The sequence below is a fragment of the Diorhabda carinulata genome, chromosome 9 (assembly GCF_026250575.1).
Source record: "Diorhabda carinulata isolate Delta chromosome 9, icDioCari1.1, whole genome shotgun sequence".
Classification (NCBI taxonomy): domain Eukaryota; kingdom Metazoa; phylum Arthropoda; class Insecta; order Coleoptera; family Chrysomelidae; genus Diorhabda; species Diorhabda carinulata.
The window spans coordinates 6,659,339-6,683,618 of record NC_079468.1 but is presented as its reverse complement, the minus strand read 5'-3'; the positions used below and the strand labels follow the sequence as shown (position 1 = coordinate 6,683,618).

The following is a 24,280-nucleotide window of genomic DNA, read 5'->3' as shown; positions in this document are numbered from 1 at the left end:
TACGTTCTCTTATAAGATATTCAGCACATAGATAAACATTGCGAGTTACACGTCATTCCTTCAAAATTTATTTACGGTGACGTAAACTACTAGCGATAATAACAACTATAAAAAAGAATTGTTGACAGTGACATTATGGAAAGGTTATATTTTAGTATAATGTTATGGTTTTGATATTTGTTGACGCGGTAAGGATGCTGGATTTTGAGTAGTAATTTACTTTATCTATTAACAATGTGTGAAGCTGTTACAACTATTTTAAATGATATTTTAAAAGTCGAAGGCATCGAAGAGGCATTTAGCTGCTTCCTTGTGCATAGATTAAACAATGAAACGGAAAAAATTACTACCTGGCAACAAGAGCTAAGTACCGCATTTAGAAACACAAACCCAGAGCAGTTAGATGTAGCAGTGAGGCAGTATTTAGGTATAGCATATGGATGTTCTCAGAATCATTTGAAACTTTTGATGGAATTACTCGAAACATCTGTGAAAAATGGCACATTACCGGCTCGCAAAGTTTGCGAAATTATCATTTCAAGTGAATTATTACAACATAGTAATCCACATTTCTGGGTAGAATGTTTCAAGTTAATTAAAACAATTATTGATTTAGTAGAATATAAAGGTGTGAGAGAGATTATGAAGGTAAGTGGTAAATGTTTTCCAACATTGTATTTTAATATTGATTTGTTTAATAGGGATGTTGTGAGAAAGCTAAAACACTTCCTTGGTGCTTGAACTCTGGTCTACAACCCCAAACTCAAGCTCTTATGGAAGTGGCTCAAAAGATAATGGATAGAGATGCATGTCTTCTGCCAGGGTATTTACTAGTTAATGAGCTACAAAAGGCTTTTCCTGATTGCCCTCATTGGAGGTTATCAGCTTTATTTTCTGATTATGTTGAAAGCTTTAGAGCCTGTGCTCAAATGGTGTCAATTATTGGACAGACTGAAATGAGACCTGTTGTTGAACATAGTGGCTGTCCTGAACATTTAGTAAATCCTTGGAAGCTTGATCCACAAACTTTGAGATTTGCCGTTAAAGGTAATTTTCCTAAAACAAACCCCAACCTGTTTGAAATAGCTTTAAAAATTTGTTTTATAATATTGTGTAAGGTGAAGTTGTATTTACTATAACATATTCAACGGAAAATCTGTTTACTTGTAAAATACTCTAAATTGTTACCACTAAATTAATTTTCATGTTTTGTTTACCAATATGTTAGGTACCTTACCATATGCTCCAGAATTGTTAGAAAAGCAAACTGGTTTATTGAGATATGTATTAGAGCAGCCTTATAGTCGTGATATGGTGTGTGGAATGCTAGGCTTGAATAAACAACACAAACAACATTGCCAGGCAATTGAAGAACAACTGGTAGAACTTGTGATATTGGCTTTAGAAAGAACAGAAGTGGAAGGAGATGAACAGGCAACTCAAGACTTGTGGATTCATTTATCTTCACAATTAATTTATTTTGTGTTGTTTCAATTTGCCAGTTTTCCTAGTCTTGTCATGTCATTACATTCTAGATTACAGGGAAGGGATTTACGGAGAGGTAAATATTTGATAAAATGATTATACATATTTCAAATGCTTGTAAATATAACAAAAAGTAATATAGTTTTCCAAATAATTTTTATTCAATGAATTCAATAAAATCAAAATACCATCAATAAAAGAAGGAATTGGAAATTTGATATATAGTAGGCATCATAAATATTTGGTGTTGAGATGTGTTGATTGTTCAATTTCAGGAAGAGACCAGTTAATGTGGGTTCTGTTGCAATTTATCTCTGGTTCCATTCAACGTAATCCTCTCTCCAACTTCCTTCCAGTATTGAGATTATACGAACTTTTATATCCAGAACAGGATCAGCCTCTTCCTGTACCAGACTTTAACCAACCACAATGCACTCGTCAGATGGCAATGACGTGCATTTGGATTCATCTTACAAAGAAAGCTCAAGCTGAACAAGCAAATATTTCTTGGCCTGTTCCAGCTAAATTACGAGCTCATCATGATTTTCTTCAGCACTTGGTTCCTCCTAATAATGCAGCTCTAGCAATGGGGAATGATTACAGAATTGCTTTATTATGTAATGCTTATTCAACAAATCAGGATTATTTTAGGTATATATCAATAATAATTATTAACTCAGATTTAGGTTAAAGTACAGAAAAATGTTTAATATATCTATTTGTTTTATTAGCAAACCAATGGCAGCACTTGTTGAAACAATTCAAGGAAGTTCTAAATCTTCATCTCCTCCAACTGCACCACTCAGTATGACAGTTCTTGATTCACTTACAGTACATTCAAAAATGAGTCTAATACACAGCATTGTCACTCATGTTATCAAATCTTCCCAAACAAAATCAGGAATGCCTCTATCGCCAGCTCTCGTAGAAACTTACAGCAGACTTCTTGTGTATACTGAAATTGAATCCTTGGGCATCAAAGGGTTCTTAAACCAATTGCTGCCTCAAGTGTACAAGTTTCATGCTTGGGGTACATTGTATACTTTATTAGAAATGTTCAGTTACAGGATGCATCACATTCATCCACATTATAGAGTACAGTTATTGAGTCATTTACATTCTCTGGCTGCAGTACCTCAGGCAAATCAAACTCAGTTGCACCTGTGTGTGGAATCGACAGCATTAAGACTAATTACAGGTAGGTGAACATTATCTTTTTATTCAATGGTAATCACTTATATGAATTTTTTTATTTTATTATTTAAAGGCCTTGGCAGTGGAGACGTTCAACCCGAATTATCCCGTTTTCTCACTGAACCGAAAGGAATTGTTTCAGCTGAATCAGAAGAACTCAATAGAGCTCTTATTTTAACATTAGCAAGAGCCACACATGTTACAGGCATTGATGGTTCTTGGTGTCACGAACTTCTTGCAACAATCGCTCAAAGCACGCCACATGCTTGGGCTCCACAAACATTGGAATGTTTTCCTAGAGCGATGGCTGAGTTTTTCACCCAACATGTTGTACCAAAAGAAAATAAACAACAACTCAAAAAAGCAGTAGAAGAAGAAAATAGAAAATGGGCGTCTATGAATAATGAAAATGATATAATGGCACATTTTGGGGTACCAGGTGCACCGCCTTTGTTCTTGTGTCTCTTGTGGAGGATGTTGCTAGACACAAATCATATAACTCCCATATCCTACAAGTAAGACTTTCCATTATCATTTTTTATCTAATTTTAGTCTCCTTCCAGCATATTCAGAATATTTTATATATATTCAGGAAATTTGTCCTTTATTCACTTATTTTGTAAAGAATAGTGAATTTTAATGAAGACAAGAAACACTGATGCATATAATATTGTTGTAAGTTGTCTTCTTTGACATAAACTTCAAATTTTTCTATTTTTTAGAATTTTGGAAAGAATTGGAGCCAGAGCACTATCAGCACACTTGAGAAAATTCTGCGACTGCTTGGTATTTGAGTTCAGTAATTCACCAGGAGGACAGCATGTCAATAAATGTGTAGATACTGTCAATGACATGATCTGGAAGTACAACATAGTAACTATTGACCGATTAGTTTTATGCTTAGCATTGAGAACACAAGAGGGCAGTGAAGCGCAAGTTTGTTCATTTATTATACAATTAGTTTTACTGAAAGCATCTGAATTTCGTACAAGAGTACAAGATTTTGTTAAGGATAACTCACCTGATCATTGGAATCAAACAAATTGGCATGAGAAACATTTGGAATTCCAGAGAAAATATCCGGAAAAGTTTGCACCGGAAGAACAGAGTGGAGGTTATCATCCTAATTTTGGAAATGTTTGTTTAAGGTAATTCGAAATAATGTAATTAGTTTAATAATGTCAATATTATTGCTTTGGAATCAAATTTTTATAGTAAAAACTATAAACCAAAATTTATTGTATTGCAAAATTAATTTTTTATTAAAAAATTCTTTCGGTAGTTGTAAAATGTTAATTATAAAATTAATTGGAAAAAGAAAAATAATTTTTGTATAGCGTATGTAGATATTCCGATCTATCATTATAAAAATGTTTCAATTGATAACTAATTTTTAATCCTTTCTGGGTTAATTTTTTTTAATTTATTTTTTAAACTGAAAAAATTAGTCAATATTGCTAAGTTGGTACAATACAGTATTGAATCTATTTTAAAATCGTTACTGGCATAATTCTTGAAAATAAATGTTTCTGCATTTTAAGTTTATTTTTGAAGTATAGAGGTTGGTTTCTATTTATACATATTTCTTTATGTGTTGCTCTATATAACATGTTTTTTTTGTGCAAATACTCATTAAAATTTGTACTTAATCTTCGGGAAGAACAATTATTTTAAATTGGAATTTAACTAGATTAAATTTTAACTTCTATTTATAAATCATAAAGCCATGGTTTTGATTAAATTTTGTAGTGACACAATGGCATGTATAATGAGTTGTAAAAATATTTTACATCATTGTAACCATGGTGGTACATGTCATAGAAGTAGAGGTTGTACAATAAAGCAGTGTTTATGGTACCAGATATCTTTGACAATTAAGTGTATGTCATTTATACAAAAGACATCTGTGCAAGACCCTATTGAACGGGTTATACAGCTTCTATTTGGTTTTATATTATTGCTAGAGGTTGTAATGTTGATATTTACTTTATGAATTTGAACTGATTGATCTGAATAATTTAAAATTTTATTTCATATTGATACACATGTACTGGATATTTTCATAAAATCAAATTATGATTTTTACTTGTTTTATAAACATTATTCGTAAGACCAACTAAAATAACTTTCAAGTACTGTTTTTTTTCTACAGGTTTTTGCCTGTATTTGACATAGTAGTACACAGATTTTTGGAAATACCGCAAGTTACCAAGAGTCTAGAAATCTTATTGGAACACCTAGGCTGTTTGTACAAATTTCATGACAGGCCAGTCACATATTTATACAATACATTGCATTATTATGAATCAAAACTGAGAGAAAGGCCGCCTCTAAAAAGGAAGTAAGCCACTCTTTCAATTTATTCAATTTATATATGCAGATACAGTGTATGCTGCAAGAAATAATTGTTGGAAAAAATAAATTATTTCATCTTAAATTTAAGATTAAACCTTTGCATCTCTAGATTAGTTGCTGCTGTTCTGGGAAGTCTTAAAGAAACTCTTTCCGAACCATACCAAGCATTTTTAAAAACAAGCGCGGAAGAAATATGGTTACCTGAACTGGACTATTATATACAAATGATAAAGAGGGTGGTAGACGTTATAAGTGGTACAAATTCCAATTCATCAACAGATTGGAGATTTAATGAATTTCCAAATGCTGGAGCTCATATACTTTACACTACTTGTGTCGAACTGATGGCTTTATCAGTTGGACCAACAGCAATAGCAAATGGGTTATTAGATGTTATAGCTAAAGGTTTGTAACTTCCTTCCATAAATTATTTTGAAATACCCAAAATTTGTACAAAGTAAATCAATAGATTCAACACATAATATTAGAATTGACTTAGTGTGAGATTGTACCAAAATTTATTACATTACATTCATTACAATACTTTGAACGGCAATTTTTGATTCTAAAAATCAGTGCCTAAAAGACTAGTGAAATATTTTTGTGATATAAGTAATAAAATCTACTTGTGACTAATAATTTTTTTATTTGGTACTTAGTAACTCAATTTTTCAGGTTATGTTATGATTCCCTCCGCCGATATTCACCAATGGATCAATGCAATCGGCTTGGTATTGTCAGCTCTTCCTATAAGCTATTGGAATGTCCTTCACGAAAGACTGATTTCTACTCTTTCTGAATTAGATTCATGGCCTTTCGATACCTCGCCATTTGATCTTTTCAATTTCAAACACACCCACTGCGGATTGTTGCACAACCGATTTAGTTATATGTTAGCACTTGCCCATTCTGTTTGGCATCATGCAGGTCCTGGACAAATCGCTAGTGTTCCTCGTTGGGTACGAGAATGTCTTCCTGCAGTCGTAAGAACCGAAGAACAATTTTTGTATGTGTGTCATTTGGTAGGACCGTTTTTGCAGAGATTTCACATGGCTATAGTCGATTTGACAAACGCTCTATATGAATTGCTCGCTCAAGTTGATCAAGCTCAAGCTGAATTGAAATACATGGATCCAGTTTGTGATTTGTTGTATCACATCAAATATATGTTTGTTGGGGATAGTATGAAAAAAGAACTGGAAGCTGTGGTGAGAAGATTGCGACCACAGTTGCAACTTAGGCTTAGATTTATTGCGCATCTTACTATAGAAGAAGTACATGCATCATAATAAGATGTGGTTAGTCCAAATTCATGAAAATTAGTTTCAACAAGTATTTGATCCTACTGCAACGGTAAGCTCACAAAGTATAACTTATACTTCATTGAAACATGTGAATATGGCATTATTAACAAATTTAAAATACTGTATAACCTCAATGATGGTGATAAAGATCTCTGAGCAATAATGCATCTGCTGGTTTTAAATGAATTTGCTTTGGACAAAGTAACTGTTCAAAATTATTATTTCACATAATCTGAATTCAACCCACTTTAGGTTAAAACACATATAGTGTCAGTGTATTCTTCTTCTTGCAGTGACGTGCTTGCCCTCAAAATTTGGATAAATTGGTCTCTCACTACTTGGTACGTTTGTTCTACTCCCAGTATCAGTACAATTACTAATATTTTGTAACCACGATAGCTTTTTGTGACCTATCTATGTTCTGCACTCAACCTTTTGCTGAATAATCAGAAGTATATGATGTAATATTTGGTACCTCACATTATATGCCCGAAATAACTAACCTTTCTTGTTTTTATGATGTTTATCGAGTTTTTTATTCAGCTGTCTGAATACCTCTTGATTAAGTTGGAATTTCTGGAACTGTTGGTGATATTCATACTGAACACAATCTTTATACTACCACTACACCAACACTCCCAATGTTACACTGTCTGACGCGCGTTTCAATAACCAAGTTATCGTCTTCAGAGACAGAAGGTAAACTACAACCTAATAACTTGTCTTACCTGTTTTATACTGAATTTTCCCACCAACAAACCTCCCGCGAAAATGAATTCCAGTGGGAAAACTTCCTTGGTGGGAATCTTCACATTTATTCCTTGACTACTAAACTATAGAGTGGTGGTTGCTTTAATTCATTTAGTAGACTGTATTTTACAGTATGTCTGATGTCTTGCTTGGTATTCTGATAATTCTAGTTGAGAGTTAAATTTTAATATGTGTTATCTTTTATTTTTACTTCTCTCTTCTTCAACTTCCCTTTTACAACAACCTTTTTGATCGCAATCATTATCAAGAAAAATTATCTTACAAAATGTTAAAAGATTCCATAGGCAGCCGTTGCTTAAAATTGTACATTTTAAAAAATCAAATTAAATTATACCTTTGCCCTTTGTCCCTATTTAAGCTTTTCTTACATTTAGTTGTAGTGTAAACAGTATGTTTATTACTTCATTACTGATATATGAAGTTCATGGGATCTTAAAGATTCTTTGATAGCACCACATCTTGAACTCTTCTATTTTATTTATGATGTCAGCTTTAAGCGTCCATATAATTTCAGTGTAACTGACTAAAATCAATTATAACTAATAATAGCATTGTGGGGAAGCTAAGGACCAATAATAGTTGCTTTGTCAGTAAATCTAGATCATCGAATTAGCTAGATAGGTGTTCCTTAACTGTGCATGTTGCTTTTGTAACATGTATTTATCCATATATAGATAACTGAACTGAATTGAAAAATACAAGATTTTAGGATTTGTTCAATTGTGCTCATTATAGAATTAGCAAATTTATTACTATATTTATTTTACAGCTTTAAATAAATACTGTTTTGTAAATATAATTGTAATAATACATTTTTTATACAGAAATATAATGATTTTATTTTTCTTTCCTTTTTAATCGATAAATATTTGATGTTATGGACAATTTAAAAAATATATCAAGTTATATCTCAACACTATGTACAAATACAAATACATTTCAAACATCATTCTGTATCACTTGAATCACTGGAGCTTGGAAAATCTGGTTGCACTGAAAATAAGATGTTAAGAAATTATTGAAATATTGAGCTGTACTTACTTCTTTTATCCTCCTCCTGCTTCATCTGTTCTTTTTTTATGTACTCATGTTGAGCTTCCACAACAGATTTACTGTCGGTACAAGAAGCATAAATATCTAATAACTCTTTATTTAATTCCTCAAATGAGTGACCCCAAGAAAATTTATTCATATAAAATCTAGCTTCTGCTTTAAATCCAGTTATATACATAGTAGCTGCAATAGCTTCTACACAGCTCAACTGGCATGGTTTACCATAATTAATGGGATTTGAAGCCACTAAAAATATTTAATTTTAATATCAAAAGCAAACATATTTTACTTATTACACACCTAAAAATGGAAGAAGTCTTCCATGGGCAGGTTTCAGTGCCGTTATTGGAGTTTCGTCAATTCTAGCCCAAGAACAATCTACTACACCAATTCCCTTAGTTTCAACTATCCCTCGATCTTCCGGGCTTACACATTTTTCTCCAGTAGGTGTTAATACAATTCCATGAAAACGTTGTTTCTGTTTAAGACATTTAACTAAATTCATCCTGGCCAATTTTCTACCCGAACATTTTTTAGGATCGCACTGATTAAAATCCCACATTGCAATTGGAAAACTGGGGTTTGCCTCTTGATCAGATTCTTCTAAAAATTGTAATAATGAATTGATTAATAATTAATTTTTCTCACATTACCTTCACTTGATGAAACATTACTTCCACTCTCGCTGGAAGACTCTCTTATATCTACTTTATGAAATATTTGGACTATATCATTCATATTTCACTTTTATGTTTAGAAATCTCTTCTTTTATCATTTATTTTATACTATAATGCCGATTCTTTTGAACATTGTTAATTAAAGTCTATGATCTACGCGACATAATTGTGGAACAGAATAAAGAAAGAAGAAAATTATAACCTATACGTATAAAACGCTCTTCTGTGTATTTACAAAAATATAAAAAATGAGGTATAAAAATTTTCAAATATTCTTTATAAAATAAGTGTATGTGTTATTTTTTCAGGTTAAGCGTAGATGGATTAATTGTTTATTTTCCATATGACTATATATATCCAGAGCAATATGCTTATATGTCAGAATTGAAAAAAGCTCTAGATGCAAAGGTAAATAATTATTGATGTTATATATATAATAAATTAATTACTAAATATTTTATTCCTCTAGGGACATTGTCTTCTTGAAATGCCCTCAGGTACGGGAAAAACAGTCACTTTATTATCACTTGTTGTTGCCTATATGATTGAAAACCCACATCATGTTCGGAAGTTAATTTATTGCTCTAGAACTGTACCTGAAATTGAAAAAGTTATGGAAGAATTGAAAAAATTGATAGAATATTATGAAAAAATAGATGGTGTCCAACCTAAACTAACAGGTTTAGTTTTATCATCAAGAAAGAACATGTGTGTACACCCTGAAGTATGGTTTATAGTTAATAGAGTAAGAAGTGGTTAATTGATATAATGTTTTAGGTTAGTACCCAAAGAGAAGGTAAAATAGTAGATGGGAAATGTCATTCACTAACAGCTAGTTACATCAGAGATAAACATTCATATGATGATACTGTACCTGTTTGTCAATTTTATGAAGATTTCAATATAGATGGCAAAGAATCTGTTATGCCTCACGGAGTTTACAATTTAGAGGATCTAAAGCAATATGGTAGAAATAGAAACTGGTGTCCTTATTTTGTGTCCAGATTTGCAGTAAGTATTTTTTTAACTGCAGCATTGTTTCTTTAAAAGAAAACTTTTTTTAGATCACTTATGCCAATATCGTAGTTTACAGCTATCATTATCTATTGGACCCAAAGATTGCCGATGTGGTTTCCAAAGAATTGACAAAAGAAGCTGTTGTCATATTTGATGAGGCGCATAACATTGATAACGTTTGTATAGATTCTATGAGTGTGAAAATTCAAAAAAGAACTGTCGAACGAGCTACAGCTAATATACAGTTACTAGAAAAGACTGTGGCTGAGTAAGTATCCAATCTCTTATGCTTATTTGTTGTATCCTCATAAAACTATTCTTCAACATTGTAAATCCAACTAATAATGATTGTTCAATGTTAACAGATTGTCTGTAGATGTAGAAATGTGAAGAAATTTTTAGTACATCTTCAATTATCAATCAAATACGTACACAGTATTCTTATTAATTTCTTGTCCCTTAATAATATACTTATTTCTCAGCCATGACAAGTGAAAAAGGAACAATCTATTAGAAAAATTTTTAATTTAGATAGCTCTGACAGCAAATAAACATGAAATAAAACTGCTTTTGGAATTATGTATTTGATCTATGTGTTAACAATTTCTTAGTTACATATGCATAAGTTTTTTATTGATAATGTTCATAGTTTGATTCTAATAAAACGCCCTTATTTTTTCGTAAAAAAGTTTTTTATTGATAATGTTCTTAGTTTGATTCTAATAAAACGCCCTTATTTTTTTCGTAAATTAGTTTTCCTTAATATTTGATCTAAACTCCCTTTAACAAGAAAAGGAAACGAGAATCATTTTCACATTTTCTTTTTCTTAAAATGTTGTTGAACATTTATTATGAATCTAAAAAATATCAAGTTTAAATTTGGAAATATCTCAACATAATTAATACAAACAAAAACAATCAATTATATGGTAATTTGTGTAGGATGAGAGAAGATGACTCAAAAAAATTACGAGATGAATATCAAAGATTAGTTCAAGGTTTAAGAGAAGCAAATGTTGCTAGAGAAACTGATGTTATATTATCAAATCCTGTATTACCAGACGAAATTTTACAAGAAGCTGTACCTGGAAATATAAGAAATGCAGAGCATTTTGTTAGTTTTCTAAAAAGATTTGTAGAATATATAAAAACTAGATTAAGAATACAACATGTTGTTCAGGAATCACCAGTGGCTTTTCTGAAGGATGTCCAATCAAAAGTAAGTGGCAAGTGGAAATATAATACTGTCTGTTATGAAAATACATTTTTAGGTGTGTATAGAGCGTAAACCTCTAAGATTTTGTGCAGAACGATTAGCTTCATTATTGAGAACTTTAGAAATTTCAGATCTGACAGATTTTAGTCCTATAATATTAATTACACATTTAGCAACATTGGTATCAACATATACTAAGGGATTTACAGTAATCGTTGAACCATTTGATGACAAAACTCCAACAGTTTCAAATCCTATTTTATATGTCAGGTAAATTTTGTGTGATTAGCAATTTTTAGTTCCAAAATACTGCTAATATGTATAATTTTTTTTCAGTTGTTTAGATTCATCAATTGCTATGAGACCTGTCTTTGATAGATTTCAAACGGTAGTTATAACATCAGGTACATTGTCTCCTTTAGATATGTACCCAAAAATTTTAAATTTCCATCCAGTTATCATGTCTTCATTCACAATGACTTTAGCTAGGCCATGTCTACTTCCGATGGTGAGCAGATATATTTTTTTTTTGCTAAATCAAGTTCAAAATGTAGTTTGTTCCCATCATTTTTTTTCAATTGAAATATAATTTTCAGATAGTTTCCAAAGGAAATGATCAAGTAGCTATTTCTTCTAAATTCGAAACTAGAGATGACAATGCTGTAATAAGAAATTATGGACAACTTCTAGTAGAGGTATTATTATAAATATATACTATTAACCAAATATATTAACTTTGTCTTTCTTTTAGATTGCAGCTAATGTACCAGATGGTATTGTATGTTTCTTTACCTCTTATATGTATTTAGAATCAGTGGTTGCGAGTTGGTACGATCAAGGTGTAATAGATAATTTACAAAGATATAAATTGTTGTTTATTGAGACACAAGATTCAGCCGAGACAAGTTTTGCCTTAATGTACTACATCAAGGTAAATCAACACATTTCTAAGAAGCCGTAATGTTGAAATATTTTTATAAAAATTTATTTTTAAATGTTTTCAGGCTTGTGAATCTGGTCGAGGAGCAGTATTACTTTCTGTAGCTAGAGGAAAAGTATCTGAAGGAGTAGATTTTGATCATCATTTAGGTAGAGCAGTTTTAATGTTTGGGATACCATATGTCTATACACAATCACGAATATTAAAAGCAAGATTAGATTATCTTAGGGATCAATTCCAGGTATAATACGAAGTTCATAAATGATTTCCAGTAAATTGAAGATACTTTCTTGAAAACTATTCGAAGATGGAAAAAATTGAACGACTAAGTAGAAAATGTTATATGGGTGATTCCATTATAACTGTGATATTCAATGTCCTGTATTGTTTTTTTGTACTAGTCATTAATTAATAATCAATTAATAAAAATTTTGTGTTAATTGAATAATTCTTAAGATATTTAAACATTATTTTTATACAATATAACTTGCCACTTAAAGAAAACTTATACTACATCACTTGAATGTCAGTACCGTGTCATGTCCATTCCTAGAATTTACCGATAAATTATTAATATTTTTTGTCGTAACAAATGATTTAAACTAATTACCTTATAAATTCTAATGTTTATGATCAAACTGAGGAAAATTGATGCACTTGTTGTTTAATATCTTAAGTTACCATGTCAGTACCGTGGATAAATGAGTCAGTACCGTGGAACTCAAAATCCGACATTTGTGTCTTGCTCGTGATACTTTGAAGTTGTAGTAAATTCCTCTTAGAGTTTTATTTTTACAGTAAAATAGATGAATAATATGCATAAAAAAGTTAGAAAAGTTAAATTTTAAAATCTTGAAATTTTGAATACAAAAAATCACAGTTAGAACGGAATCACCCATATCTAATCCAAAATCGAAAATTTTACAAATTGAGATATGAACTAATCTACTCTTTATTTGTAGATTAAAGAAAACGATTTTCTGACATTCGACGCGATGAGACATGCTGCTCAATGTGTAGGACGAGCTATCAGAGGAAAAACTGATTATGGTATTATGATTTTCGCGGATAAACGATTTTCCAGATCAGATAAAAAATCGAAATTACCTAAATGGATACAAGAGCATCTCAAAGATTCCTACTGTAATTTATCTACAGAAGAAGCAGTGCAGGTAGGTAATTGATTAATATAACCCCAATGAATGTTGAGATATCATTTTTTTAGATCGCCAAGAGGTGGTTAAGGCAAATGGCTCAACCATTCACCAGAGAAGATCAGTTAGGGGTTTCTCTTCTTACATTAGAACAGCTAAGGGATATGGAATCAAAGAAAAAAACTGAAGAGATGAATCATGAATAGTATCAAGATAAAATGATGAAAAACAATTTTTATAAATTAAACTTTCTATGAGTTTTGTTTAGATTATCATTATACATGATATTTTTTTTTACTTTTTTATATATATTTTGATGACCAAATTTACAAATCTCAATGAAACTCATCCCGTTTCCAGTGCCCCCTATCATAGCTGTTTTCAAAGGTTCTTTCTAGAACCAAATAAATTAAGAGTTTCTCCTCCTTACTGAATTTACACGTGTTGGTTTCTGCTAGATCTAAATTCATCAATGGGTTCCTGTAGGGGCGTTGCCTTTAATGAAATCTAGAGAGGAGGTGTAACTAGATTTTATCGAGATACAAAAATTTGTTGAATCTAGTGTATCAAAATTCTGAAGTAAGTTTTTGGAGTAATCCATTTCAAGAGTACTTCTACTATTATACAAACATTTCCATACATTGCAGAAAGACAGCAAATCAGAAAATATGTGCTTGATAACTTTAGGTGTAAGAAATCCCTTCAGTACTTCTTCCTGGCAAATTCTGAATGAACTAATACATAGAGAAATTGATAAAGATTTACTTGCATCACAGCTTTCTGTATCAGAAATTATAGTCAAATATAAAGTGATGGAAGAAAATAGTGGTGGAAACAGTGGTGCACCCAGTTCTTCTTTGTGTGTCCCTACACTTTGGAATATCCTAAATGGTGAACTGTTAATGAACAACATGCCAAAAGACTTACCCTAATAGGCTTCATTGATGACATAGTTGTTGATAAATAAGACACGAAATTATGGAAAAAGCAAATCTGGTACTAGGAAAAAATTATGGAATAAGCAGACCTGGGAATTCTAATGGTGTCAAATTGGATAGAAAATAACTCTCAGACTAGTACTGGAGAAAATAGAAGTTGTGCTACTTAGGTACTAGGAGAATCCCAATATCTTTTAACAATCAAGAAATTGAAATCAACCCAAAGACTTCTGTGAAATACCAAGTAGTATGGTTGGATTCAAAGCTCTCTCAGATCATATACACTAGAATAAGTGGCGGAAACAATATCTGCCTTGTCCAGTCTTATGCCCAATATGGGTGGTCCAAAAGCTTCCAAAAGAGGAATTCTGGCATCTGTTGCTTAATCTATGATCCACTATGCTTCTCCTGGTGTTCAGTTACTAATAATAAACAACTGAAGAGAAGATTAGTATGAATCCAGAGACTTATGTCACAGAGTAGCTAGTGCATATAGGACAGTGATAGCTGGCATCCCCTCAATCAATTATGAAGTTCAAGTTAAAAATTTTCTAAATACATACTTCGGAATGTTGTATCATGAATGCTTACAACTTGAAAAAATAGGCACCCTCATCTTCTTTAGTGTACTTTGTAATAAGTTTTATATATCACCTTTTTTCCAAACCAAATCATTTTCCTAAACCGCAGAAAGACTCCAGGCAAATAAAACGTCTCCTTGATCCTTTTCTAGCAAACATATAGGCTTCTTTAATTCTGATATGCCCAAGAACCCAATAAAGACTATTATTCTTGCTCATTGTCAAATATCCTACTTATCTAACTGTTAAGTATTTCTTTGGTGAAATTCAAACCATTAGAGATATTCAATCTGATTGTTCTACAGTATTTCATGTACTTGATTGAATATCACAATTGGTTCCATAACTTTCAAGTTATCCATAATATTGATCGCTAGTCTAATTCCATGGTATATTATGACAAAAAAAAAACAAATTTCTATTGCAGCTTTAATGAAGTATATACATTTTTTTATTGAAGCATATAATTTTGTTTAGCTAAATGAGGATTAAACTGTGCATTATATTTTGCTTTAAAGTTGGTTGCATCTGTAGTATCTTCATCCTTTTGATGTGTATCATTCAATTTTGACAAAAGTGCATTAGCTTTTGACCTTTCTTCATTTTCTCTTTTCAGTCTTTTCATTCTAAGTAGTTCAAGTTCCCTTTGTTTATTTCGTTTACTTTCAGATTCATCAGAATCAGAGGAACTTGACCTTTGTCTCTTATGCTTCTTGTGTTTTTTATGTTTTCTATCAGATTCTTTTGTGTGTATTAGGGGTTGTTTGATTCTGTTATTGCTTAAGCTCATGTCTTTTGTGTCTTTTTTATCATTGGTATACTTTTTCATAACATGTAGTGGATCTTCACGTATTTTACTTTTTAAATTCACTTCAACTTTAACTTCTGATCTATCTGGGGCAATGTTGTACCAACTTTTTTTGCCTAATGCTTCATTAGTATCTTGTCCGAGATAAGTTAAATAACCAATCTGTTTTTCATATTTCTCCCTTTCCTCTTTCTTTTCCTTTTCATGTTCAACATTTACTTCTTTTAATTCAGCATTGCCTTCTTCTAGCTCTTCAAAAAAATTAATATGTTTGTTATCTCCTGCATCTTCTTTTATTTTGGAATCAAGTGGTAAATACCCTGTTGTATTACGGCTCTTACTTAGTAGTAATTTTCTTCTAGCTTCCCGTTCCTAAAAAAATAATTTATGCACTTAGTAACTTCTTTATTCAAACTTGTAAATGATGTATATGAATTGTTTATACAAAAATAATAGAGATTTTTCATTTTTTTAATAGATTGAACTTACAGCAAGTTTTATCCTTTCTTCACGAGCCTTTTCCTCTTCCAAAGCTTTTGCTTCATCTCTTCTAACTCTTGCAATATTATCTTTTGTGCGAACATGCCATCTGAAAATTTAATCGTAAAATTGCAGTTTTTTTAAATAAGCTTCAATATTTACCGTTTTTTAGGCAAAATATTCATAATTTTAAATGTTTATATCTTTTGACGTTTTGACATAACCTCCTATAAATTTTGACGTGTTTTTCTTCTTTCTTATTACAGCATAATGTCTATAATTTACCCAATGCTTTTCTGAGTTAATTGTCGCTATTTCGTATAGCATTTTTAGGGTCGACAATCATTCTTTTCAATATTTGTCTGTTACTATATATAATTATAAAGAAGTCTTTGCCAGCTATATTATGAGTAGTTTTTTATTGGGAATGTGGCCAGGAAATACCAAAGTGGACTAACTTCAAAATATTTTCCGAGCTTTCGAATACTTATGTATTTATCGTCTGGGAAATAATTAATTAAGATTTCCGGTGATTTTGATATTGAAATATTTCTATCAAAGTCAATTTGAATATTGAATTACAAGAGATTGAAAATTTTTACAAGCTTTAATAATATCAAAATCACCGGAAATCTTAATTATTTGTTGTTTGTCAAAAGTGAAAATGCATCAGAGGAAGCTTATTCATATCTACTTATATGTCTTTTAGATGTCGGAAGGGAAATTATTTGAACATTCTGGCTAGACTGGAGCAAGAACTGAAACGTACTGTTGGATTTGCAGAAAAACAATATGGCATAAGAGAAGAGAGGCAAACTAGATGCTATCAAAGAAGTAATAAAAATTGTGAAACAGGCTTGGAATTTTTCTCCCCAAATCCGGAAATATGCGCTGTGATAACTTTAGATGTAAGATATGCCTTTAGTAATGCTTCCTGGCAAATCCTGAATGAACTAAGAAGTAGAGGAATTGATGAAGATTTACTTACATCATACCTTTCTGATTGAGAAATTATAGTCAAATATAAAGTGATGAAAGAAAATATAGAAGTAAACAGTGGTGGAAAATTTTAGATGGTGATCTGTTAAGGAAAGACAGGCCAAAATACTTTACCCTAGTAGGCTTCACTGATGACATAGTTTTTGATAAATAAGACACGAAATTATGGAAAAAGCAAATCTGGTACTAGGAGAATCCCATATCTTTCAACATTCAGGAAATTGAAATCAACCCAAAGATGTCTATAAAATACCAAGGAGTATGGTTCGATTGAAAGTTCTCTTTCTCAGATCATATACACTGGAAAAAGTGGAGGAAACAATATCTGCCTTGTCCAGTCTTATGTTCAATGAGGGTGGCCCAAAAGCTTCCAAAAGAGGAATCCTGGCATCTGTTGCTCCATCTATGATCCACTTTGCTTCCCTTGGGTTCAGTTACTAATAATAAACAACTGAAGAGAAGATTAGTTGGGATCTAGAAATTTATGTCTTGGCTGAGGCCTTGGGAGTGATAGCTGGCATCCCCCTTCAACCTCTTAATTGAAGAGAGAATAAGAATTTATCAAGTTCGAGTTAAAAATCTTCTAAATACATAATTCAGAATGTTGTATCATGAGTCCCTAAAACTTGAAAAAAGATGCACCCTTCTTATCTTCTTTAATGTACCTTGCAATAAATTTTATATATCAATCTTTTTTCCAAATCCAATCAAACTCATTCCTAATATTACCAGTTTTTATGATATTCTTTTATATTGTTTAATAATTAATTTTTGTTTACTCCACTACATTTAATATACTTTTATCATTTTAATTAAGTTCGTTTATTTTATTAATTTTCTCTTATCCGTGAATAATTTAATATCCATACTATTTACTTAACTAATCAACACATCCAAAAACTGGTAATAATTCTGTATGAGATCTGAATCAGTGGTGTGAGTTGCCTGAAATGATTTCTGAATTTATTGAGCAGGTAAAGCCAAATTATTTTCTTAGATTTAATAATAGTGCTGGAATGGGGTGATTTGTGTCGAAATAATATTTTGACAACCTAGTTTCTTCTAATAAACATTTCTATTTAATTTGGTAATGGTCAAAATTTGATAAGTGTCTGAATAACCTTACCACAATGTTTTTAGGAGTTGTATAATATTACAGTTCAACATAATACAAGGGTGAACTTTTGATATATTTGTTTGTATTTTCAAATTAATTGCAGAGTCCAAATAGAAATTTCTGAATATAGTAATATAAAATTGCCAACAAACGTAATTTCCATCTAGTAGTATATATTTTAATCATTATCATAAGTGTTCCGCTGGGCTCTCACCACAATATTTGAGTACCCTACTTTATTATTATTTTATTAATACTGAAATTAATCAGTAAGAACAGGGACAATAATAAGAATTTTTTAATTATAATTCATTCAATTAAAAATATTATTTGTGGCCAAACATATAACAAATAATATTAAGAAAATTTTATTTTATATTAGTACTAAAACAGAATAATTTGCAAAAGTCACGAAAACATTTTTTTTTCGATATAGGTAATGTTGAATTGTTTTGTCTCAGGAATTTTGTTATAATAGTCCGGTCATATTTTTTTGTACTATTAACAGCAATCGGCAATACATTTTCTATGAGCTATTCTGTTGGCTATAGTATATTGAGTTTAAAGTATAAGAGTAATCCCAGGTATTTAACACAAGAAATTACAGGTAGCACTATGTTGTTAATATATAGTAACTGGAGAACATTGACTTTTTCTTAGGGTTATGTTATGTGCTGGGATTTGTTTTCGTTAATTTTTATTCTCCATCTTTCGATCTGGAATAAGTGGTCTTTGAGATGGCAGAAGCTATTATTGGATCCTCGTGTATAGCCAGTATTACTGTCATCAGCAAATGTGCTTGTCATAGTGTAATTTGAGGTTGGAATGTATATACCATGTACATGATTAGCCCTAGGACGCTCCAGCCTTAATAGGTTGAAATTCAGAGTTCTTATCACTAATTTTTGTTCTGAGCCCCCCTTGGCTGGTTCCAGGACTTAATTGGACCACTAATTGAACATAATGATTTTATATATATAAAATGTGGACGTAATCCGTAATACCGACAGCTTTTTGAAGAGGCTAAAGAAGTAACTGAGCAGTTAGATGTAGAAATTAAATGCCCCTTAATAGTATCAAAACAAATACATAGAGCCAATAACCAACCTGCTCAATCTGCTGAAGAGTATTTTCGCAGAGCTATATACATCCCTCTTCTAGATTCAATAATAAGTGATCTCCAGAACCGCCTTCTCCTGATGTACTTAATTTGTTTCAGTTAAGCGTTTTCATGGCAAAAAGCGAATATAGTAATGAAGACATTGAAACTGCGAAACAACTAGCTACCGACTATACATTATTACTAGATAGCACTCCAGTTTCTGTCATTGTAAATGAATAACGGCTGTGAATGGTGAAGTGGCAGCCGTGGTAGCGGAGCCAGGACATACCACAGTCGATTTCTGATCTTATTTTGAATTGTGGCATCGATATGTATCCTGATATAAGGAATTTTTTATGTTGGCTACACTACCTGTCAGTGTAGCGACAGCAGAAAGGTCTTTCTCTACGTTGCGCAGAATTAAATCGTGGCTAAGATCTTCAATGGTTGAAGTTCGCCTAACCGGACTGGCACTTCTTCACGTTCATAAAAACATACCCATTGACGTAAATGATGCAATAACGCGTTTCGGGAGGAGACGCAAAAGAAAAATTGATTTTGTTATTTAAATATATATATATATATATATATATATATATATATATATATATATATATATATATTTTTTGTCTGTTTCTATTTTGTTTGTTGGAAACCCTTGTCGACCACCTCTTCACTTTTGCGGAGTTTTGCATCTTACCTCTAGCTGTTATGACAAATCATTCACCACGGTTATGGAATATAAATAGGTTGCCTTATTCCGTGCGTGGTAGTGCTTCTATGGATGTCTTCAAGAGAAGATGGCAATATGTACAAGTTATTATGTGTTTTTCAAGTGTACAATAAAGAATAAATATGTTTGAGTATAGTATGTACGTACAATAATAAAATACCTGCTTTTTACTTGTATCCATTGTTATCAAAATTAAATTATAAGTTCTTGACTTGACCACGACTGTGTGACCACCTCCTGGCGCCAAAGCTGGATTCGCCCTTGTCTGAAGGATCTGTTTGATAGATATAACTGAAGCAGAGTGTAGTATGAATTGGGGAGACTGAGTTTGATTTTATTCACCAGACCTACAGTCCAGTCCAAATTAGGTGGATATCATAGAAAATAGACGTACCCAGTATATTACCACGTAAAAACTTGTATTTTGGCATCCTAAAACTATTCTCAAAATTCACATATAATTGGATGGTCGCAAGTTTTAAAGTCGGGGGTCAAAGGTCACAAAAATCGATTTTTTTTACATTTTTTGCAAATATCTCGTTTTCTATGGGTTTGTATTTGTATTTCTTATCAATATTATAGACAATTCAATTCTTTACAACTTTTGTATTTAACATTTTTCTATTCCTTGAATTATTTTCGAGATACAAGGCGTAGAGCGCGTGGTCAGAGAATTATCCAAGGTCAACTAGTAGTCCCGATCAAAAACTCGTAATATTAAGGTTATTGCTGAATGTATTCTTTCTATATAAATAAAAAAGAAAAGAAATACATTTTGAATTATTGTTTTATAGATTTATTATTGTCAAAATTAATAAAAGTTTCAATTCTCTTCTTCTTCATCTTCTCCATCGTACCTCCGCTGCAGAATTTCAAATTCCTCTTCATTACCGTCTTCAACGACATTCGTCTTCAAAGTCATTCATGGTTTCTGGGTCAAAGGTTCTATCATCATTAATATCGGTCTTAAATGGTTCAGCAGTGAGACAAGCTTGTCCATTACACTGGCCGCACAGGAAAGAGCAGTGTAACTCCTGATTTCCTGCATCCATATCTTTAGCTACAGCCACTTTTATAGTTATAGAATATTGTATTGAGTAATTCATCTGACGCAGGTGGTAAAATAGTCATGATAGGTTCAAGGAATTCGTACGTATTGTCCAGCCCGTATGTTGGTGAGCTGCTCCACTCGTTGGTGGAATATTTGATACCTGCACAGGTTTATTAGACTTTGTTGACTTGACGTATAATGCATAACGGAGATGATTGATACTATCCACAGATTTCAGAACCGAAGTTTTCTTTTTCAAATGCTATTAGTGTAAATAAGAATATAATTACAATGTAAGTATGTCCCTTTGTAATTTTTCAATTACCGAAAGAGATTATGAGTGTTATTGACATGATAAATTTTACAATTATTAGAAAAAAGGATTGGATTTCATCTAAAAGTTAATAAAAAATGATAATTATATATTCAGCAATAGATTATAACCTTATTATTAGGCGTTTTTGATCGGGACTACTAGTTGACCTCAGATAATTCTCTGACCTTGCGCTCTAAGCCCTGTATCTCGAAAACAGTTCAAGGAGTAAAAAAATGGTAAATACAAAAGTTGTAGAAAATTGAGTTGTCTACAATATTGATAATAAAATATTGATGTGATTTTTTATGGTGAATATAGAAGAGCTTCAATTCATAACTTACCTTTTAATTACTAGGTCATCAGTTGCAAATATTATTTATCTCCATGTGTTTTGTGTAACTTTTACTGTTTTTTCTGCGTCATTAAATAACAGCAATGTAAAGTTAGTACAGTAAGATTTTTATCTTGTTATAAAATTCTTTTATCCATCCCAACTAAACATATAAAAATATTTTTTATTATTATTTTTTGTTTAAAACTAGTTTTTTTTCATTTAGGTACAAATTCTAATGGAAATTCAACAAATTAAGCACGCAGAAATCGAACAATGGAACCATAAGTCAAAATATAACTGGCTGTGTACAAAAAAGGTGACATTAGTTATTCTTTCCCTAAAACAAGAATACAAAATCCGCCAGGCACTAACAAAGGTAAGTTCAACATTATATCGCTATAAAATACTATTTATTTTAAATAAGTTTGTTTCAGGTAGATGTTGAGGATCAAATTGAAATTTTACGTAAATTGATGAAATGGCTTAGTGACAACCCTTTATTTAAAGTGGAAAGAATACCAGAAATAACACTTGATTTAATAAATAACACAATTAGAACCAACTTAGTGAATCAGTCTAATTTGTCAAGAATTAATAGTTTCCGAAACAGTCTAAGAAGACTTTCGATTTTATCAAACAGAATTGCACCAGAGGAAAAGCCTAAATGCGTTACATTTAAAGATACAGCCACTGTGTACAAAATATCAAAATGAATTTTATAGACCATTAGTGACATTTTAATGTTACTTGTTGCTAAAAATAAAGCTTAGTGCTGTTGCTATTGAATTAGAAGATTTTTAAATATGCTATTACAATAGCGAATTTATCAAATATATCGCCCCAATAAAACTTTTTTCTCATAAACAGCCTCGATTTTGATCATTTTTCTTCATAAAGTTTTTTTGTATTATTTAATAAAAATAGAAATTTAATTTTATCAGACTATTTTCTATGCATAGATGTAGGATGTAGATTGGTTAGGATCTTAACCAAACAAAAAGGCTATATTCATACAAATACTCAAAATATCCAATCATAAAATTTACTATATATGGTTTTCCAACATTGCTGAAGTTACTATTTCAGTCTGAAAATTTATCAGACTTTTCCAATAATTATGGTATTTAGAGTGTTTAAATGTCACCTTACTAGTAGTAACCTTTTGAGAACATGAGAAATTGGTAAAAAGTGTAATATAGACGAATTCTTTATCGGTTACTGAAGCATAATAGATTCAACTACTGACAAGTCTTGATTGTGTTTTTGGAAGAATAATAAGATTCTTTAAAGATATCACCAAAATCCAGCTATAAATAAGAACTAAAGGAAATTGGCAAAAAAACCAAAAAGAAAAAACAAATAACATAACAAGTAGAACAACGTACAAAGCAACCTAGTACTTTGCTAGTAAACAAAGAAATAAACCATATATCGTTCCAAAAAACATGAAAAATAATCCAAATTTCGGTTCAGCAATCAAAGGATAAAGAGATCTGAAAGTAACTACAAGAAATTCATCCATTTTTAACAGCATTCATCCAAAGAAACCGAGAAAATACCGAATAAATCAGGATTACCATCATAAGCAAGTTCAAATGTTAAGTTGAAATTTCTGAAACTGTTGGTGATATTTATACTGAACACACTGTTTAAACTAACACTCACAATTACACTGTCTGACGCGCGTTTCGATAACCAAGTTATGATCTTCAGAGACTGACTGTTTTATACTAACTTCCCACCAATAAACTTACTCCCGCGAAAATTAATTCCAGCGGGGAAACCTCCCTTACAGCTCACTGTATAGTTTAGTAGTCCAGGAAGATTCCCGCCTAGGAGGTTTTCCCGCTAGAATTAATTTTCGCGGGTGAAAGTTTATTGGTAGGAAAATTTGGTAAGTCAAGTTAATAGGTTTTAGTTTACCTTCAGTCTCATATAAATGATAACTTGATTATCGAAACCCGCGTTAAGACAGTGTAAGTTGTGTTGGTGTAAACAGTGTGTTCAGTAAGTGCAAATGTTCTACAAAATGGAATCGCATTCAAAATTATTTGTATACAACAATTTCTAGTGTAAATAAATGACTTCCGACAGTATGTTAGAGAAGAAAAGATTGATGACTATAATGTAATAAGATTATTCCATGATTCAATAAACCCAATTTCATTATAAAGTTGAAAACAAAAACAATAAATCAACCAAAATGATCAGATGAGTTTTTAAAACTGCAAATCAGCAAAAAATAAAACATTTCTATTGTGCTTGGCAGGGAAAAATTTTCTAATACAAGAAAAATCACAAATAATGTATTGCACAACAGTTTTATATTTCATTGTTAATAATATTAAATTTTTTATATCAAACATACCCTATCCAGAAGATTTATGATTTTGAATAAAAAGAACAGAATTAAAAATAATCTTCTGAAATCCAAGCTGCTCTATATATTCACAACTAATGTTTAATAAATAATATTAATAATAATGGCTCAACTCCCCTAGTGGGGTTGCGCCGCAAAAAGCTCTCTAGATTCTCTTGTTGGGGTGGATCAGTCCCCATAATACTTCTCGCCTGCCGGAACTTCCCTTATTTCCCGTCTTTTCCTACCAGTATCTAGCTCTTAATCTGCTTAGGTCAATCGACATTCCTTTTTT

General features: G+C 31.3%; 5 protein-coding genes across 7 annotated transcripts; 3 read left to right on the top strand and 2 right to left on the bottom strand.

Annotated features, from left to right (window-relative positions):
* Positions 1–22: 22 nt before the first annotated feature.
* Positions 23–7,941, top strand: LOC130897773 (mediator of RNA polymerase II transcription subunit 23). 3 transcript variants are annotated; one of them, XM_057806669.1, is made up of 11 exons: positions 97–648; positions 702–1,047; positions 1,229–1,561; positions 1,761–2,136; positions 2,217–2,683; positions 2,753–3,194; positions 3,402–3,827; positions 4,832–5,020; positions 5,144–5,439; positions 5,710–6,017; positions 6,075–7,941. In XM_057806669.1, exons 1-11 carry the CDS (start codon positions 235–237, stop codon positions 6,321–6,323), a joined length of 3,846 nt encoding a protein of 1,281 aa, XP_057662652.1. In that variant the 5' UTR covers positions 97–234; the 3' UTR covers positions 6,324–7,941. The 3 variants fall into 3 exon arrangements, with proteins under 3 accessions (XP_057662651.1, XP_057662652.1, XP_057662654.1); XM_057806668.1 differs by having other exon boundaries at positions 23–648; positions 5,710–7,941; XM_057806671.1 differs by having other exon boundaries at positions 2,547–2,683; positions 5,710–7,941.
* LOC130897776 (18S rRNA aminocarboxypropyltransferase) lies at positions 7,839–9,009 on the bottom strand. Its single transcript, XM_057806674.1, has 4 exons — positions 8,816–9,009; positions 8,463–8,765; positions 8,151–8,408; positions 7,839–8,102 (listed from the first exon to the last, which is right to left on the bottom strand). Exons 1-4 carry the CDS (start codon positions 8,898–8,900, stop codon positions 8,056–8,058), a joined length of 693 nt encoding a protein of 230 aa, XP_057662657.1. The 5' UTR covers positions 8,901–9,009; the 3' UTR covers positions 7,839–8,055.
* On the top strand, positions 9,010–13,428 carry LOC130897774 (general transcription and DNA repair factor IIH helicase subunit XPD). Its single transcript, XM_057806672.1, has 13 exons — positions 9,010–9,093; positions 9,149–9,248; positions 9,310–9,564; positions 9,618–9,851; positions 9,905–10,125; positions 10,800–11,076; positions 11,129–11,343; positions 11,410–11,581; positions 11,670–11,768; positions 11,825–12,004; positions 12,078–12,254; positions 12,976–13,185; positions 13,239–13,428. Exons 1-13 carry the CDS (start codon positions 9,089–9,091, stop codon positions 13,371–13,373), a joined length of 2,280 nt encoding a protein of 759 aa, XP_057662655.1. The 5' UTR covers positions 9,010–9,088; the 3' UTR covers positions 13,374–13,428.
* Positions 13,429–15,101: 1,673 nt separating this feature from the next.
* Positions 15,102–16,220, bottom strand: LOC130897775 (leukocyte receptor cluster member 1 homolog). The gene is made up of 3 exons (XM_057806673.1): positions 16,137–16,220; positions 15,984–16,083; positions 15,102–15,866 (listed from the first exon to the last, which is right to left on the bottom strand). The coding sequence occupies exons 1-3, from the start codon at positions 16,157–16,159 to the stop codon at positions 15,138–15,140; spliced, it is 852 nt and encodes a 283-aa protein (XP_057662656.1). The 5' UTR covers positions 16,160–16,220; the 3' UTR covers positions 15,102–15,137.
* Positions 16,221–17,904: 1,684 nt separating this feature from the next.
* Positions 17,905–22,412, top strand: LOC130898073 (uncharacterized). The gene is made up of 3 exons (XM_057807117.1): positions 17,905–17,947; positions 21,850–22,002; positions 22,061–22,412. Exons 1-3 carry the CDS (start codon positions 17,924–17,926, stop codon positions 22,337–22,339), a joined length of 456 nt encoding a protein of 151 aa, XP_057663100.1. The 5' UTR covers positions 17,905–17,923; the 3' UTR covers positions 22,340–22,412.
* The last annotated feature ends 1,868 nt before the right edge of the window (positions 22,413–24,280 follow it).

Coding starts and splice junctions, on each gene's coding strand:
- LOC130897775 (XM_057806673.1), bottom strand. CDS start 16,159: ATGAATATTTTGCCTAAAAAACG. Junction 16,084..16,136: donor AATATTTTGCCTAAAAAACG/GTAAATATTGAA, acceptor TTAAATTTTCAG/ATGGCATGTTCGCACAAAAG. Junction 15,867..15,983: donor AAGAAAGGATAAAACTTGCT/GTAAGTTCAATC, acceptor TTATTTTTTTAG/GAACGGGAAGCTAGAAGAAA.
- LOC130897774 (XM_057806672.1), top strand. Junction 9,852..9,904: donor ATTTTGTGTCCAGATTTGCA/GTAAGTATTTTT, acceptor AACTTTTTTTAG/ATCACTTATGCCAATATCGT. Junction 12,005..12,077: donor CCTTAATGTACTACATCAAG/GTAAATCAACAC, acceptor AAATGTTTTCAG/GCTTGTGAATCTGGTCGAGG.
- LOC130897776 (XM_057806674.1), bottom strand. CDS start 8,900: ATGAATGATATAGTCCAAATATTTCATAAAGTAGATATAAGAGAGTCT. Junction 8,766..8,815: donor TAATGTTTCATCAAGTGAAG/GTAATGTGAGAA, acceptor TACAATTTTTAG/AAGAATCTGATCAAGAGGCA. Junction 8,103..8,150: donor GCAGGAGGAGGATAAAAGAA/GTAAGTACAGCT, acceptor TCTTATTTTCAG/TGCAACCAGATTTTCCAAGC.
- LOC130897773 (XM_057806668.1), top strand. CDS start 235: ATGTGTGAAGCTGTTACAACTATTTTAAATGATATTTTAAAAGTCGAA. Junction 3,828..4,831: donor TTTGGAAATGTTTGTTTAAG/GTAATTCGAAAT, acceptor TTTTTTCTACAG/GTTTTTGCCTGTATTTGACA. Junction 5,440..5,709: donor ATTAGATGTTATAGCTAAAG/GTTTGTAACTTC, acceptor TCAATTTTTCAG/GTTATGTTATGATTCCCTCC.
- LOC130898073 (XM_057807117.1), top strand. CDS start 17,924: ATGATTTCTGAATTTATTGAGCAG. Junction 17,948..21,849: donor TTTCTGAATTTATTGAGCAG/GTAAAGCCAAAT, acceptor TTTTTCATTTAG/GTACAAATTCTAATGGAAAT. Junction 22,003..22,060: donor TCCGCCAGGCACTAACAAAG/GTAAGTTCAACA, acceptor AGTTTGTTTCAG/GTAGATGTTGAGGATCAAAT.